Source organism: Neopelma chrysocephalum, unplaced genomic scaffold (assembly GCF_003984885.1).
Source record: "Neopelma chrysocephalum unplaced genomic scaffold, ASM398488v2 Primary Assembly neopelma1_61b, whole genome shotgun sequence".
In the NCBI taxonomy this organism is placed as follows: Eukaryota; Metazoa; Chordata; class Aves; order Passeriformes; family Pipridae; genus Neopelma; species Neopelma chrysocephalum.
Window position 1 is genome coordinate 8424170 of NW_020897717.1, and position 14506 is coordinate 8438675.

General features: G+C 38.2%; 1 protein-coding gene across 1 annotated transcript; it reads left to right on the forward strand.

Moving 5' to 3' along the window:
• Positions 1 to 2769: 2769 nt before the first annotated feature.
• On the forward strand, positions 2770 to 6660 carry MRPS10 (mitochondrial ribosomal protein S10). Its single transcript, XM_027681932.1, has 6 exons — positions 2770 to 2885; positions 2992 to 3064; positions 4097 to 4236; positions 4706 to 4814; positions 5929 to 6018; positions 6300 to 6660. Exons 1-6 carry the CDS (start codon positions 2863 to 2865, stop codon positions 6384 to 6386), a joined length of 522 nt encoding a protein of 173 aa, XP_027537733.1. The 5' UTR covers positions 2770 to 2862; the 3' UTR covers positions 6387 to 6660.
• The last annotated feature ends 7846 nt before the right edge of the window (positions 6661 to 14506 follow it).

The window sequence follows — 14506 nt, forward strand, 5'->3', positions numbered from 1 at the left end:
TTTTTTTTTTTCCAGCAGTTACTCTGGGTGTAAGGGATGGTGAGGAATAGATCACTTGGGTTTAGAGGTGATATGCCAAGCCAGTTTCTTGACTTAAAAGTTTCAAATATTGGAAGTTAAAACGGTAAAAAAATAGGGAGGTGTTTTGCACTGCCGATGTTTCCTGCTGGTTTTGACTTCTAAAGAGTGATTGCTTTCTCTCAAATTGAGAAAATTCGATGTTAGGTGTTTACTATTAATTTTCTGAAGCTTAAATTCACTTCTATGTGTGCACTGTATTCTGAACTTGCAGGCTTCTCTCTCCCTCTGAGTACTTCAGAATCTCTCAGCCAAGCAAAGTTAAGGCTATTTTGCGCTAGGAGAGGTGTAATTATGTTTCGTGCAAGGTCTTGGTTCACGCAGGAAATTGAATTCTGCAGACTTGGAGTGTCTTTTCCACCTTCTATGATGGCTATTAGCGAGAGCACATCAAGTGTATTTAAATCAGAGAATGAAGCTGTTAAAGTACACTTTCCTGCCTGATGAACACCGTCTTTACTACCTGAGGTATTCAGTGTATCATTTCGTCAAAATTTGCACAGAGCACCTTTAATTTTAGATGTGATGCATACCTGCGTAATTAGTAACAAAGGGAGATGGCACGTGGTAGGAATAACATGCACAGTCATAGAATATTGGATAGTCTGGGGAGCTTAGCTTGTGGGATAGGACTCTGCTGCTTCATCATGTTTTGTTTGATTCATCTTTATTACATGAAGACGGAAATTTTTGTATCCAAAACCATATAGCACAATATGCTTTGAGTGCACATATCTTTGTATGCAAATAATTAATCTGTATTACAAGGTCAAGCAGTTAGAAGTAAAAGAATACATAACAGAGACTGCATACACACAAAAACCAAAACAGATTAAAAAGTTAGTTATGATTAGAGTCAGCAGTCTTACATTTGTCATCTGAGGTCAGGTTCTGTGCCATGTACTTGCACACACAGTTTAAGCTCTGCACTGAATACAGTCTTGTATGCTCATTGGCCTGTCTGCTTCCTGAAGTGATGTCAGGTGATGGTTATTGTGTTTCATATTGCTGTTGAATGGAAGGGAGGCAGTATTCAGACTTCAGAGATAGAGAATTGAGGTGCAAGTATCAACATAATTTTATCATAGAATGGCCTGGGACCTTAAAGACTATCTAGTTCCAACCCCCAGCCATGGGCAGGGACACCTTCCATTAGACCAGGTTGCTCAAAGCCACATCCAGCCTAGACTTCAACACTTCCAGGGATGGGGCAGCCACAGCTTCTGTGGGCAACCCGTTCCAGTGTCTCACCACCCTCACAGAAAAGAAATTTTCTCTAATATCTAATCTACACCTACCCTCTTTCAGTTTGAAGCCATTCTCCCTTGTCCTGTCACTACACTCTCTTGTAAATAGTCACTCTATTTTATTAGATGTCATTAGAGAATTATCAGATGTATTTCAGTAGTTTCAGGTATTAAGGCTCAAGTAGTTCCCAACATAAAAACTTTGAAACATTACGAATGATTATCAACTACAGCAGCAAATATTCAGTGCTCCTAAAGTTGCTTATTGTGACATGCATTTAAAGAATGTAAGGATTACCTAAGGGGAAGCATTTGTACAACAGTCACCTTTGTAAACAGGAATCTGTCCTGCCTCTTCCTGCAGTCATCTTTCTTACTGGAAGCAGCATTTGTAGGATAAGTGGCGATTGAGGCAGAATTACTTCAGAAAACAGCTTCATTCACTGCTGATGTCTAGTGAGTGTATAATGCATGCTGGAAAAGGTTAGGGACCTAGTAGCATCATGTAGTCAGTTATGCATATCCACGAGCAACTACAGTAAGATTACCTAGAAAAGTGTAAATTCTGGCTGTTTTCTGATCTTTTGATTAGACAGTTGCCTGTATAACTCTTGGGTAGGGTATCTGTCTTCTCTCTTAAAGCTATGACTCCAGCACCTCTTAAAAAAGAGTATCAAGGGGCAGGATAAGAAAATAATTTGGCTTCAGCATTCTGCTGCAGCCCTGAGGTTCTGTTAGGCAAGTGAAAGTTCCTTCCCTCCCCCTTCCCTCCCCAGTAGCCTGTAACTTTGTCAAATGTAGAATTAGTGGAAGGAAGCTACAAGCCACATAATGTTCAGAAGGGAACAGTTATTCTAGTATGAAAGATAGTAATGTTACGTCTTGATTAACAACTGTATTACCTTTTTAACACAGAAAAATCATGTTATCTTTTAAATATGACTCATTAACTTGTAAGAAAGATTTCTGTTTAAATGTTCTCTTCAGAAGAGCAAGTGTTCAAAATCACAAGGAGCTTTTTTTCTGAAAAAACGGAAAATTTCCAGTTAAATTCAGAAGTTGAATTTTTGCATTTTAGAATACTGTTTTCAATTGCTTTTACAAGTCCTACTTAGGCTTGTTACTTGACAAAACTAATATATATTCTACTATGAAAGTAAAACATATACAGAAATGATATCTGATGCCACAAAAAAATACATTCTTCTGTTGAAAATATGCTTTTTGGTTGCTATTCAGGGGCCTCATTAGTAAGTGCATACTGTTATTGTGCCTTTAATGTGTTCCTTTTTTAGGTGCTATTGTATACTGAAATTTATTTCCATGGTCCTGTTTTCCTGTGTTTTCCAAAGGAGCAGATGTCATACTTTGCCAGATCAGTGCCTAGGAATGTGCTGTGTTTTGGTGTACAAAAAAAGTAATTTTTAATAAACCTGTATTAACTGACTGCTTTCTGGTTTGGGGGGGAAAACCCACAGCATAACTTATTTGTTTTATACAGGGATCAACTTTTCCTGTCAGTTATGCAAGCAGAATTATGCAAAAGCAGTATTTTCTTCCGTAAGTATAAAGAACCCTCCTTCTTTCACTGCTCCTCCGAAATCCCTAAAAAAAAATAACTCCATCTTTAACAACTAATTTTAGGCTTTTCCCCTTGTATTTCTAGAAGCTCCAACTTGATGGGAGCACGGCTGGCTGGATCCCATGTTGATACACAGGAGCCTAAGACCAATCCTTTGGTAAGTGTTTTGTAGCACAGTATTTTGTATGTTGTCTTAGTTATAAAGAGAACATACAGAAAAACTCAAATTCCTTTCTTACAGCTTTTTAAACTTCTGTCTTAATGATGTTAAATTTGTCATAGAGAAAGAAATAATTTAGATTACTGGCATTTGAGATCTTTTGAGGGTTTTTTGGGCAAGATTCTTTATCTCACAGTTCCCACTTAGTCACTTTCTGCTTTCTGTATGCAGCCATAACTCTATGAAATACCAGCTTTTTGGCCACATTCAGTTCAGCACCTTAGTAGCCTTTTGTCCAGGGCTTCAGAAACATCTGACAGGCAGCATTAGATCTACAGTGCTGACCCCAGCCTTCCTGCTGTGTCTGGCACATGGCTGGATTTACTGTGCTAAACTGCCTAGGAGTAAACCTGTGGGAAAATCAGTACTTCTAAACACATCAAGGCTCTTCAGACAATCAGTGAGCCCAGGCCATCAGAAATTGAAGCTCTAACTGAAAATCATAAACTTGTACTTGCACAAACATAAAGGATAATACACCTTGGGAAGCCTGCTATGTTTAAAGTAGTCCTATAACTAACTTAGTAAAGTGAGAATTCTGGTTGTTGACCATAATATTCTGGTTACTTTTCATACCCAAGCAAACTTTTAAGTATTTGGGGTATTCTCTCACTGCTATTTAAAATACAAATACTGCTGCTCCAGACCTGCTTTGACAATGAATTTCATTCTTGGCTTTGCTAGCGTTGTCCTCCTTATATTTGTCTGGCATTCCTTTTTGGATGAAGAAATTTTACCTAAATGTTCAGAAGTTAGCTATCTCTTCACACTTTGCTTTCCCTGATAAGAGTGAGACCTGTCAATCAAGGTAATACAGTCAGCCTCTGTTAGATAAATAAGCAGCTGAACAGGTTGGGGGGTGTTTTTCCTCTTTTACAAATGGGGCACACAGGTTAAGGAAACAGGCAGTGTGAGCATTAATTAAGGAGAACATACAGTGGTAACTCTTGTCCTTTTTTAAAAATGCAGGTATCTATTTCAGATGAGCCAGAAACACTGTACAAGAGATTGTCCATTTTAGTTAAAGGTCACGATAAAGCTGTGTTGGACAGCTATGAATATTTTGCAGTGCTTGCAGCTAAAGAACTTGGCATCTCTATTGAAAAAGTGTAAGTAACTGATCTGTAGAGTGATGTGGTGTCAGATGCTTCTTATGTCATCTACTGTAATTCAGGTTCTGTGCTTAGAAGTATTATTTTCTCTTTTTTTTTTAAGAAATGGATGTAATCTGACAGTTTTTCTCAGATTATAAATCTGACACTTCTTAGATGGCAGTACAGTGGTAAGAAAGCAGCAGCAGTTCTGCACTCAGCACTGCTGTAGTGGACTACATGAAGGATATTGACAGTACTCTAAATACAGCTGTCAGTGGTGTAGCTTCCCTGAGCTAATGCTGGCTAATACCTGAGTGTTAATCATGCCCACGTGAGTTATAATAACAAACTATACCACAGTGTTTCATATTTCCTTGAAGATCTTGTAAATGTCAAATAAGAACAGGGATTCCAGCATAATCTTTGAGATAAACTTTTATTGTCATCCTTTATATAAGATGAAATTGTCTTTTTCTTCGTTCAGAGATAAACCTCCAAAGACGATAGAACGATTTACACTTCTCAAATCTGTACATATTTACAAGAAGCATCGAGTTCAGTATGAAATGAGAACACATTATGTGTGTTTGGAGGTAAGAAAGAAGGAAAAAGAAGTGTTCTGGGTGCATGATTCAAAGATGTTACTAGATGTTAGTTCAAAAGTGAAAATAAATTTCCTGTTTACTTGGGCTGGGGAGGAGAGTGTAGAGGAACATCGGAAAGCAGCTGATCTAGGTACATCAAATGTAACACAAGTTATTCTGAATGCACAGCCTATGTAATTTTTGGACTAAAAGACTGGTTTTGACTATCATCTTAACAGCTGAAAGGATGACTAAAAGAATAAGGTAGAATTGAGGATTATCTTCATGTGTGTTATGAAAAGTCAGTGGGATGGAAGCTTTGTCAGGAAGGGAAGAAGATGCATCTAAATCGTTGTTGCCAATCACTGAGGGTTCTGTTCTCTGTGAGTTTGTTTGATGTTTTTGAACAGACATACTTTTGCCCTATGCAGCATCATGTGGCAAACTAAAACTACATGGAGGAAATGCAAGAAAGGAAGCATAGACAAACCACAAGTTCTGTGGCCAATGACACAGACATTTGTATGGTTTAGAATGCAGCTGTGGTTGACTTTCTTAGAAGAAAGGTTTACTGCCAGCATTTTGTGGCTCCTGGGTGTCTTACTGTACATTTGCACAGTGCTTAGCAAAATGAGACTTGAAGTCCCCAGACATTAGTGTAGTACAAGTGGCTGCCCACAGACCATAAGCACAATTTTCGCCTTCCAGGAAAAACTAAAACATAAGTAATTCAGTGGAACCAGGAGAAACTAAAAAATCAGTGGAACTCTGGAGTTGTGGGATTTATAATAGGCTTGAAATTTGAGGGTAATTCTTGCATAACCTGTAAATAATTTCACCTGATACCTGCCGTGTTAAGATGACCACTTCCATCATAATCAGTGCCTGTGATCCCAGGCAGCATGTGCAGTTCTGTGGAGGGAAGTAATTACTTTATACTTGCGTGAGAATTGAGTACAGATCAACAACCAACTCTGTTCAGTATCATGGAAACTGCCTTTCTTATGTTTGGCCCCATAACAGGAGCTAGAAAGAAGCTTGGGCAAACTTTTGGGTTTGTTTTTTTTTTCTGTTTGAAGTACCAGTAATAGTAGTTAACTAGAAAACATTACTTCTGTTTTAGTTAAAATACCTAACAAGCAGTACTGCTGCAGTTTACTTGGAGTATGTGCAACGAAACTTACCTGAAGGGGTTGCCATGGAAGTAAAAAAGGTAAGTTTCCACACCACATTATTAATTTAATAATTTATGAGACTTTAGTCCTTATGCAAGTACCAATAACTACTGAAGTCTTTAGAAGATCAGCCAAGGAAATGGGTGTAATTTGGAAGGAACATTTTTCAAAAGTATTACACAGTAAAAAGGCTGTATTGCTTGGAAGTGCCACTAGGTGGCATTTTTAATCTGAGTCATATCTCAAACGAGTAAATAAAGCAAAGTAGTTAGATGTTAGTTAGTTGGTGTAATAAATGGTTGTTTTGCTTTCCTTTTAGACTAAGATAGAGAGAATACCTGAACACATTAAGAAACCAGTTTGGGATACACTACCTCAAGTGGAAGAAGCTGAAGTCAAGTCATGAACACACCAGGTACTTGGCTCTGTTAGTACTGGAATTCATTGCTCCTATCAGCCTAATTTACTGTTAAATAAAAGTTCTCTTATAAAGAAATATTATAAACTCTTGTTTCATCAAGTTATTCTCGCTTATAACTCCAGTACGTGTAGACTGAACAGCTATAAAGTGAAGAAGTTTGACTGTACTCTATGATCAATAACTATGGTCATTTATAATAAGTTTGTAGAAAGTGTGTATATATAAATATATATAAATTCATTGTATCCTTTTGATGCTAGATGGCTTCTTAATTCCAAAATACTTGAAAATCCACTTCCCATTTGTGTGATGTTTAATATTATGGATGCCAGATTGTTGTCCAGTTACCACTTGGATAAACTCATTCGATGGATAAACTATTTCCATTCTTTACTTTTTTTACCACGTTTCTCCACTTTTGCTTTGTGCCACCTTTCTTAGCAAGTGCCAACAGCAACACTCCAGCCATTGCTTTAGGTCTTGTCTCGAGTCATCTTCCTACCTACTGACCATCTCCTCTCATTTTCAATCAGAAAATTCTTAGTTGCATTTTAGAGGAAGTTAATAAAAACACCATGCTTCATGCCATTTATTAACATCAGTATCTGAGCATGCTGTATTATGTTCTTATGAGTCAGACATTCAGAGCTTAAATGATTCCCGTCTGAAGTGCCCACTTTTGCATCCATATAGCAAAACTACCGGAATCGCCGATTTCATGCCCTGAAACAAAGGCAACATCTGCCACATAGGATGTTCTGTGCATCACAGCAAAGCATCCCTACCTTCCTAGAACTCCAGTTTGAATATGAAAGAGGCAAATCACTGTCAGTATCTCTGTATGTGTAAACCAGCACTTCTGTCTTTAAGAGAGAGGGAGTGGTTTTTTTGAACTGAACTAAATCCTTAGGATCAGTTCAGTATCAATTAGATATCACTGCCTTTTTTATGAAGGAAAGATGGATGAAAAGATTTGGCAGCATGCAGGAGCAAAATTTGACTTCCAGTATCCAGTAGCCTGCAGTCTCACCTTATAATCAGGACACAGACTCTTAATACCGCTGCTCTCACCCGTGGCCGATACTGCATTAGCCTCATCTAGCTAACAAGTTTAGCCCAAGTCAGTCATTCAGAGGAGATTTTTAGATGTTTGGTTAAGCTAATGCCCTGTCTTTCTAGATGGAGTTTTACTGTGTATGAACTTAGGCAATAATAAACCTTCAGCCTAATTACCTTCGCTTTCTCTCCCCCTGTAATCTGTGTGTGGCTTTCAAGGACAGACACCTCTAGTCTGAAATCCAGTCAGGTTTCTTCTACCCTTTTGCACACAGCTGTGTCCACCCTGCTGGTATACTCTCACTGAGCACTTGGGAACATCTTCAGTAGAAAAGAACTGAAAATACTCAACAACACAGACAGACCAATAAGCAAATACTTGATTCAGTTTTCCCTAATTTAAAGGCTAAGTCAGACAACCATTAATAAGAGGAAAATAGTGTGTTTCTGAGTGAGGTTCTTCACTGTTAGAAGACTGCTTTATGACCATCCTCAAGCTTGTATGGGTAGATGTCTAACATTATCTGCCAGTATGAGAAAATGTTTTCCCAAGCGTAATAGAAAATAGATGCTATGTAAAGCTGTTACAGAAACCCACAGATCGGCAGCAAATACTTAGAAAAGTATCATGAAAGTGGTTGTTAGATATGACAGTGAAATTTCTTCATTCCATCCATGGTTAGACTGTCTCGGTCTGAATAGGAGCTGTGCTAAATATTGGCACTGAAGATAGATAAGTTTTCGAATCCATTCAATCTTCAAAATCCTTGGTCACTGCCAGTAAACTGGAGGTGGATTTCCTTCCACAAATACTTAGTGACTAACAGTTGCCAGCCTACTTTAGGTGTCAAAAATATACAGACCAATATGTTATGTAAATCAGAGCATTCACTTATGTTACTTTTCTTTGAGCCATTTAACCATTGAAAAATTGTCGGGAAAGCTCTGCTCAAAGGCAGTTGTGGCAGAATCCTATTACTTATGGATTAAGATATTTTAAAAACTGTCTAAATTACCCTGCATTTCCAGGATACCCGAGGTTCATTTGCCATATGTATCTTTCAGCACAAAAGCAATTTGTGAACAGTAGCTTCTGTATCATTTAGTGTGATGTTAGAAGAAACAGTCTCAATTTATTCTTAGCATTTCATCGAAGTGCTCTAGAGCATGTATTTCTCTTCCTTATACATGCCAGTAGTCATCAGTCATGTCTGGAATGTTACTTCAATTTTGGTTTCTGCAGTTAGTCTTAATCATACCACTACCTCAACTTAATTGTCACGTTAGCATTAATCTGTCTATACAGCAAGTTTCTTTCTTTAAAAGTCTTTCCTGCCAGTTCTGCACTTCACATACCAGAAAATTAATTACTATCTATCTGTTATTCCAGGGAGCACTGGAAATACAGCAAATCCAAGGGAAAGTCATTTACCCAGGAAGTTGTGACATAAGAAGGTTTTACTGTTTGTGTAATATAAATCTCTAGTTAAAACTCCTTCAAGGCTGCTATTCTCTTAGCTCAAACTGCACTAAAACAGGTGCAGACTATTATTTGTCCCTTCAAATTAGAAATTTGGGAATAGAACCTCACATGGTGTTCATGGCTTTTCCTAGCAAGTGCCATTAGAAAATGCCACCCTTCCTCTAGTTTCCACATTTCTGCAGCCACAAAAATAACACAACTGGCTTTCAAACATGTCTTTCCTATCATAAAAGTTGGGGGGACTTCTTGCTCCTATTCAGACATTTTATCCTCAGGTTTCCCTCTGACTGTTGTGGTCTTCTGAAGTTCAGGGTTTTCTTTCCACAAAACCACAATATTCATCTTCGTCCATTTGTGTGGTGAAAATGGAAGTTACGTTTCTGACAGTCACTCATAAGCCAAGCATGATAAATCACTGAGGTCCTCAGGGGATCTGTGTGTGTGACATTATATCAGTCAACCCCTACATGACCCAGTTCCTGTAGGATACAGAAATCTGAGAGGTATTTCATTTACAGAATGAATATGAAAAACCCCAGCCTTTAATACAAACAGTTTATTTGTTCAGGTAGGTGCACACAGCTCATGTAACGATTTTCTTCTGCAACACTTATGTATGGTAAGAGGACAGCATTATGGGATTTGGGGTTTTGTGTACCTGTCTCACTCTTTAAAATTTCTAGTTCTCTTAACAAAACGTCTTTCTTTTGAAATTCTGTTTATTGAATTACAAGAAACATCAGTAATAAAAAGTGCAAATTTTCTTCTTTCTACTTAAATAAAATGCCAGTTGATATTATCAGAAAGCACTCAATCAATGTATCACATCTCTGAAGCAAGGTCTTCCATGCATCAGCACATTATTATCACTCATCTTTCATTCTTTCCTGCTATATAAATATTAACTCCTCCTTGCCTCAGAATATGTTTCCAGTTAAAAATAAGGGGCTTTTTTTATGTTAGCTGCTGAAAATATTCATAGGGCTTTTTCGCTAAGCCATTAAGAGTACAAAAGTTTCACCTTCTGCTCAGAGAAAGTTACAATATCTACATTATGGAGACACAGTGGCATCATAAGTGAGTAACACCAACAAGACTTCAAACATTTACAGCAACTTCAGATACCTACAACTGATTAGAACTACTTAAGCCTGCGGTGGCCATGCTGCTAAGGAAGAGCAGAAGGCTTAGTTTGCCATCAGAAATCAAATGTAGTGATGAAACTTTCAGACCAAAACAATAATTCTGCATCATCTGAGAGGGAACCTAAAAAATTATAATATAGATTAATTCAGTAACTACTAGGAGAAAAAGAAATTCTAGTGTTTTAAATAGGATCAGTTTTAAAAGGTCCAGTTCTTCCCTTATGTTGGTACCCACTCAGAAGCAGAGAAAGTCATAATACAGATTTCTTTCCACTTTCTCTAGTACCTCATTAAAATCTATACCTTTACTTAACCTGTCCCAGTGCAGAGTATTAAGAGTTTGGAAAATCTGGCTTTCTATTCTCTCTGAGTTTTCTACGATCCGGGTGTCGATGTACTGCAGAACTAGTCTGAAACTGAAAAGAATGTGTTCATTTTTCTGGGTGCCCACAGACAGTTGAGGGCTATGTCTCTATCCTCTTCTTTCACATTCAATTTTCCACTTCTGGCCTACAAGCTGGCAGTTAAACTCTCCTCTGCATTAGACATGCTTCCTCAGAAATGGTTGTGGGTTTGGGTTTTTTTAAGCTAATGTTGCTATAGACAACACATGGACTCGAGGCAGCTTTTGTGGTTCTTTCTAAAATGCTGGGCTCCCCTCACCCTCAACAGACTAAAATGTTAAGATGTATTTTATATATATATATATATAATATATATATATATATAATTTATATATATTCTCCATATTCCATATTTCTTCAGTGTGTAAGCTTCATAGTTCTTTAAAGAACACTAAATTAATTGTAGTGGTTTTTACATGGACAATACATTATAGTAACCACAGTTTAAGGAATTACAGCATCAGTAAGTGTATCAGCCATTTGTCAAAACAGTTGCAGCTTGATTTTCAATATCACTCAAAATACAGCTCACACTGGCAAAAAAAAACCCAGTGGCAAAGCAGTTTCTAAACTTAGTTTCTCTCAGCAAAATAAGAGCATTAGGCTAAATATGGCTATTTGAGAACAGGTGCTTAATACAAAAGCCCCCAGTAGTTTTGTTCTTAGCTAAATTCATGTTGCTTAAGAATAAACAAACAAGTAACTTGAATACGTAAGTAAAAAATATTTAATACTACAGAAAGGGGGGTAAAGAAGTTACAAAAATCTGTTGCCTTAAGTATGGCCGTGCTTCAAAGGGTGGCTGTGTTACCCTTCAGAAGAGAATAGAATCATTCTTTCACCAAAAAGTCATGCCACTTCCTGGAAGCCTGCAGAAATGGCCCACACCAGCGGTGCTCACGCTCCTGTGCAGAGCTTTCAGTAGCCTTACTTACATAAGCAGAAAATTTGTGGGGGTTTGTGTGATAACAATTCCATTTTATATTTTAAGTCAGCAGCTGCTGAACACTATATTTGGTCACGGCTCTGCTTTTTTATTTTCACTGATATTTACTTGCTTGTTACTCTCTACATTTATGCAAACAGCACATCAAGGACACATCAAGATACTTGCCTTTGCATAGGTGCCAGCTGTTACCAGGAAAGGAGTGATGGATGGAAAGAGGTGACAAAGATTAAACAAGGGTAGTCTGAGATGAGGGAAGACATGATGTCATCACTTACTTTTCCCATTGTAACCAGACAGTATCTTGTCACACATCTTTCTTTTTATTACACGCCACAGAAGTGCGTTTAGTAAATAAATCAGCATTCAAGTTTATAAGCTATACGCTAAAGTCCCTGGTGTAACTTACACTGCGTAAGTAACTTAGGGCAAATTATTTAAATTTAGCTCTCTGTTTTGCATTTGGATAGGAAGAGAGTATATGATCAACATACTTATTCCAATTAAAAACATACACTAAAATGAAAAAAAAGTCATTTCGCAAGGGAATGGGCAAAAGCAAAAGTAGAACAGCAGGGATGAAGGAAAGCATGTAAGTGAGCTGCTGCATATGAAACAAAACAAAAGAATGAAGGCAATAAACTAACAAGGAGGAATCCATTATGTTCAGATAAGCAGAGTTCTCCAAAATAAAGGAAGCAGCTTTTATAACCCGTCCCTGGAACATGTCATGCAGATAAAAGTGCTGGAGATACACAGGTAGCAGCAAGAGACTTCTGCTGACAGGGTTTAATTGTGGCTGCTGACAGAATTGGGTCAGCAGAACAGATTACAAATAACGCAAGCTTTTTACCTTCCTTTTCTTTCCTACATTATTGCTGGAATCAGAGACACTGGAGATATGTTATCATGTTAGCAACTAGGAGCTCCAGTGTAACTTACATATGATTTCACTTCTTCAGAAATACAAGTTAAGTTAGCAATTTGGTTTAAAATTTTCAAGTGGAGAGATCTAATTTAAGAAAAGGATTATCGTGCAACACTAGGTGGTTACACGCTCTCCAGTCCATGGGATACCCGTGTCAGTGTGGCTTTACTGCCAGTGCCTCACCACAGGGAAGCTGAGGTGTTAATCTTCTGGGGAGCACATCTCTTAAGACACTTGTGAATGGCACCACTGTGTTTTAAATAGTTTAATCCTAAACACCAAATGCTGCCCCAAGCAGGATCCTTCTCACACAAGGTGTGGGGAGGAGGGAGGGAGGGAGGAGTTGAGCAGAAAGAAGGAAGCAATCCCTAGAGTCTCATTGGTTTCAGGGGTTAAATTGAAGTCAGGATGAAGGAAAAGGAGGTGACAGTAGACATTAAGCTACAGGCCCAAATCTTGTAAACTGCTAGAAAAACCATCTGTTATTGTCAAAACAGTTGTGACTAAATGGTCACAGCAGCAAGTGCCGGCATTCAGAGCATCACAAAAGACTGAGATTAATGCATTTTTAATTCGTGAAAATTTAATTCTTTTGGGAAGAGTGTACAAAAAATGCTGAAGCCCAAGCTATAACCTTACTGCCACCAAGGTCCTGTTATTTCCCCTTTTTGTTTTAAACACACAGGAATGCGGAGGTTTCCAACTGCTCACTGCCTTAGCAGCTGCACCCAGATTCAGTCCCCAAAGAGCTCCTGAGCTCTTACAATTCAGCTCTGAACAGATTCCTGCTCTTCCTGCTGTCTCCCGATGCCAAATTGTAGAAGCCGATAAAAAACAATTTTGCAACATATAAATAAACCTCCTCCTGACAGAGGTAGGATTGATTGGCAAAATCTTTCCTCTTAGACAGCATGGCTGCCAACTCCACATAAAAATCCTAGTAGTTGGAAATTGTTTATTTTAGTCAGTGTTGTTACATAACATGTTGGGTTTGACAGAGCCTGCTAAGGGAATTTCTGCTGCTGGGCACAGCTAAGTGCCACTGACTCTCTTTGCTATGGGGAACTGGGTAAAGCAGGTCAGTAAAATGGATTTGATTAAGACAATTTCCTCCACACCGGAGGGGTTTATTGAAGGGGCAGACAGCAGGATTAACAACTCCCTGAGGCTTCTGTGTAACTCAAGTGCAGTTAACGTGCTTCCTTGCTTCAGTCACATCCATGGATGCCCTCAAGTCAAGATAGACAAGAAGTCAAGATAGTCAAGAAGCTACAATCAGCAGCTGCTGAACCATTTTCCCCTAAAATACTCCCTGCCTCCATCCTATTTGGAATTCCCTTGCTCTCACTTAGTTTTTGTACTCGCAGAGACAAACTGAAACCTACTGTGTGTGCTTTGCACATAACACCATTTATAGCCTCTCCTTACTAAAGACCAGAGGAGTTTCTGCTAGATCATACAGAAACACGGGGATGTAAGGAATATAAAGAACTTTAAAGTCAAGAATTGAGTTTGAATTTATTTGACACAATGTAAAGTGGTTTTCCATAGAAGTGTTTATCTCAGTGCACACAAAAGTATTTTACTTCACCCTTAAGCAGTGTTCAGTAAGATTCAGCAGTAAGATATTCGAAGATCCAGAATTTAGTGTGGTTTCATTTGGAGCTTTTGATTTTACCTTTCAGAATAAAGCAGTCTGAACTTTAAGTAATTCTGTTGGGTCTTTTCCTCTAGCTTTATTGTAGAGGTTTTCCCAGAACATTTGTAGTTTTTAGCAAAGCACTGCAGATCATGGGTCAGTTGGGGAAGATGCTGGATCTCAAGCAGTGTCTACCTGAATAGGCCATTTGCAGTGTTCCTTGAGGTATGGAGATCAGACTGTATTTAGATCATCACTGCTTCCATAGCTAGAGATTGGAAGTGACATTGCATTCATCTGTAATGCTGTGAGAATTAAAAAATTTCATCATAGCAGTAAAGCTCAGAGCATCCTCTCCATGATTCATTGACTCATCCTCATTAATGTGTATAAATATCTAAAGGAGGGGTGCCAAGAGGATGTATCCAGGCTCTTCTTGGTGATGCCAAGCAATAGGACAAGAAGCAACTGGCAGAAACTGATGCTCACAAAGTTCCACCGGAA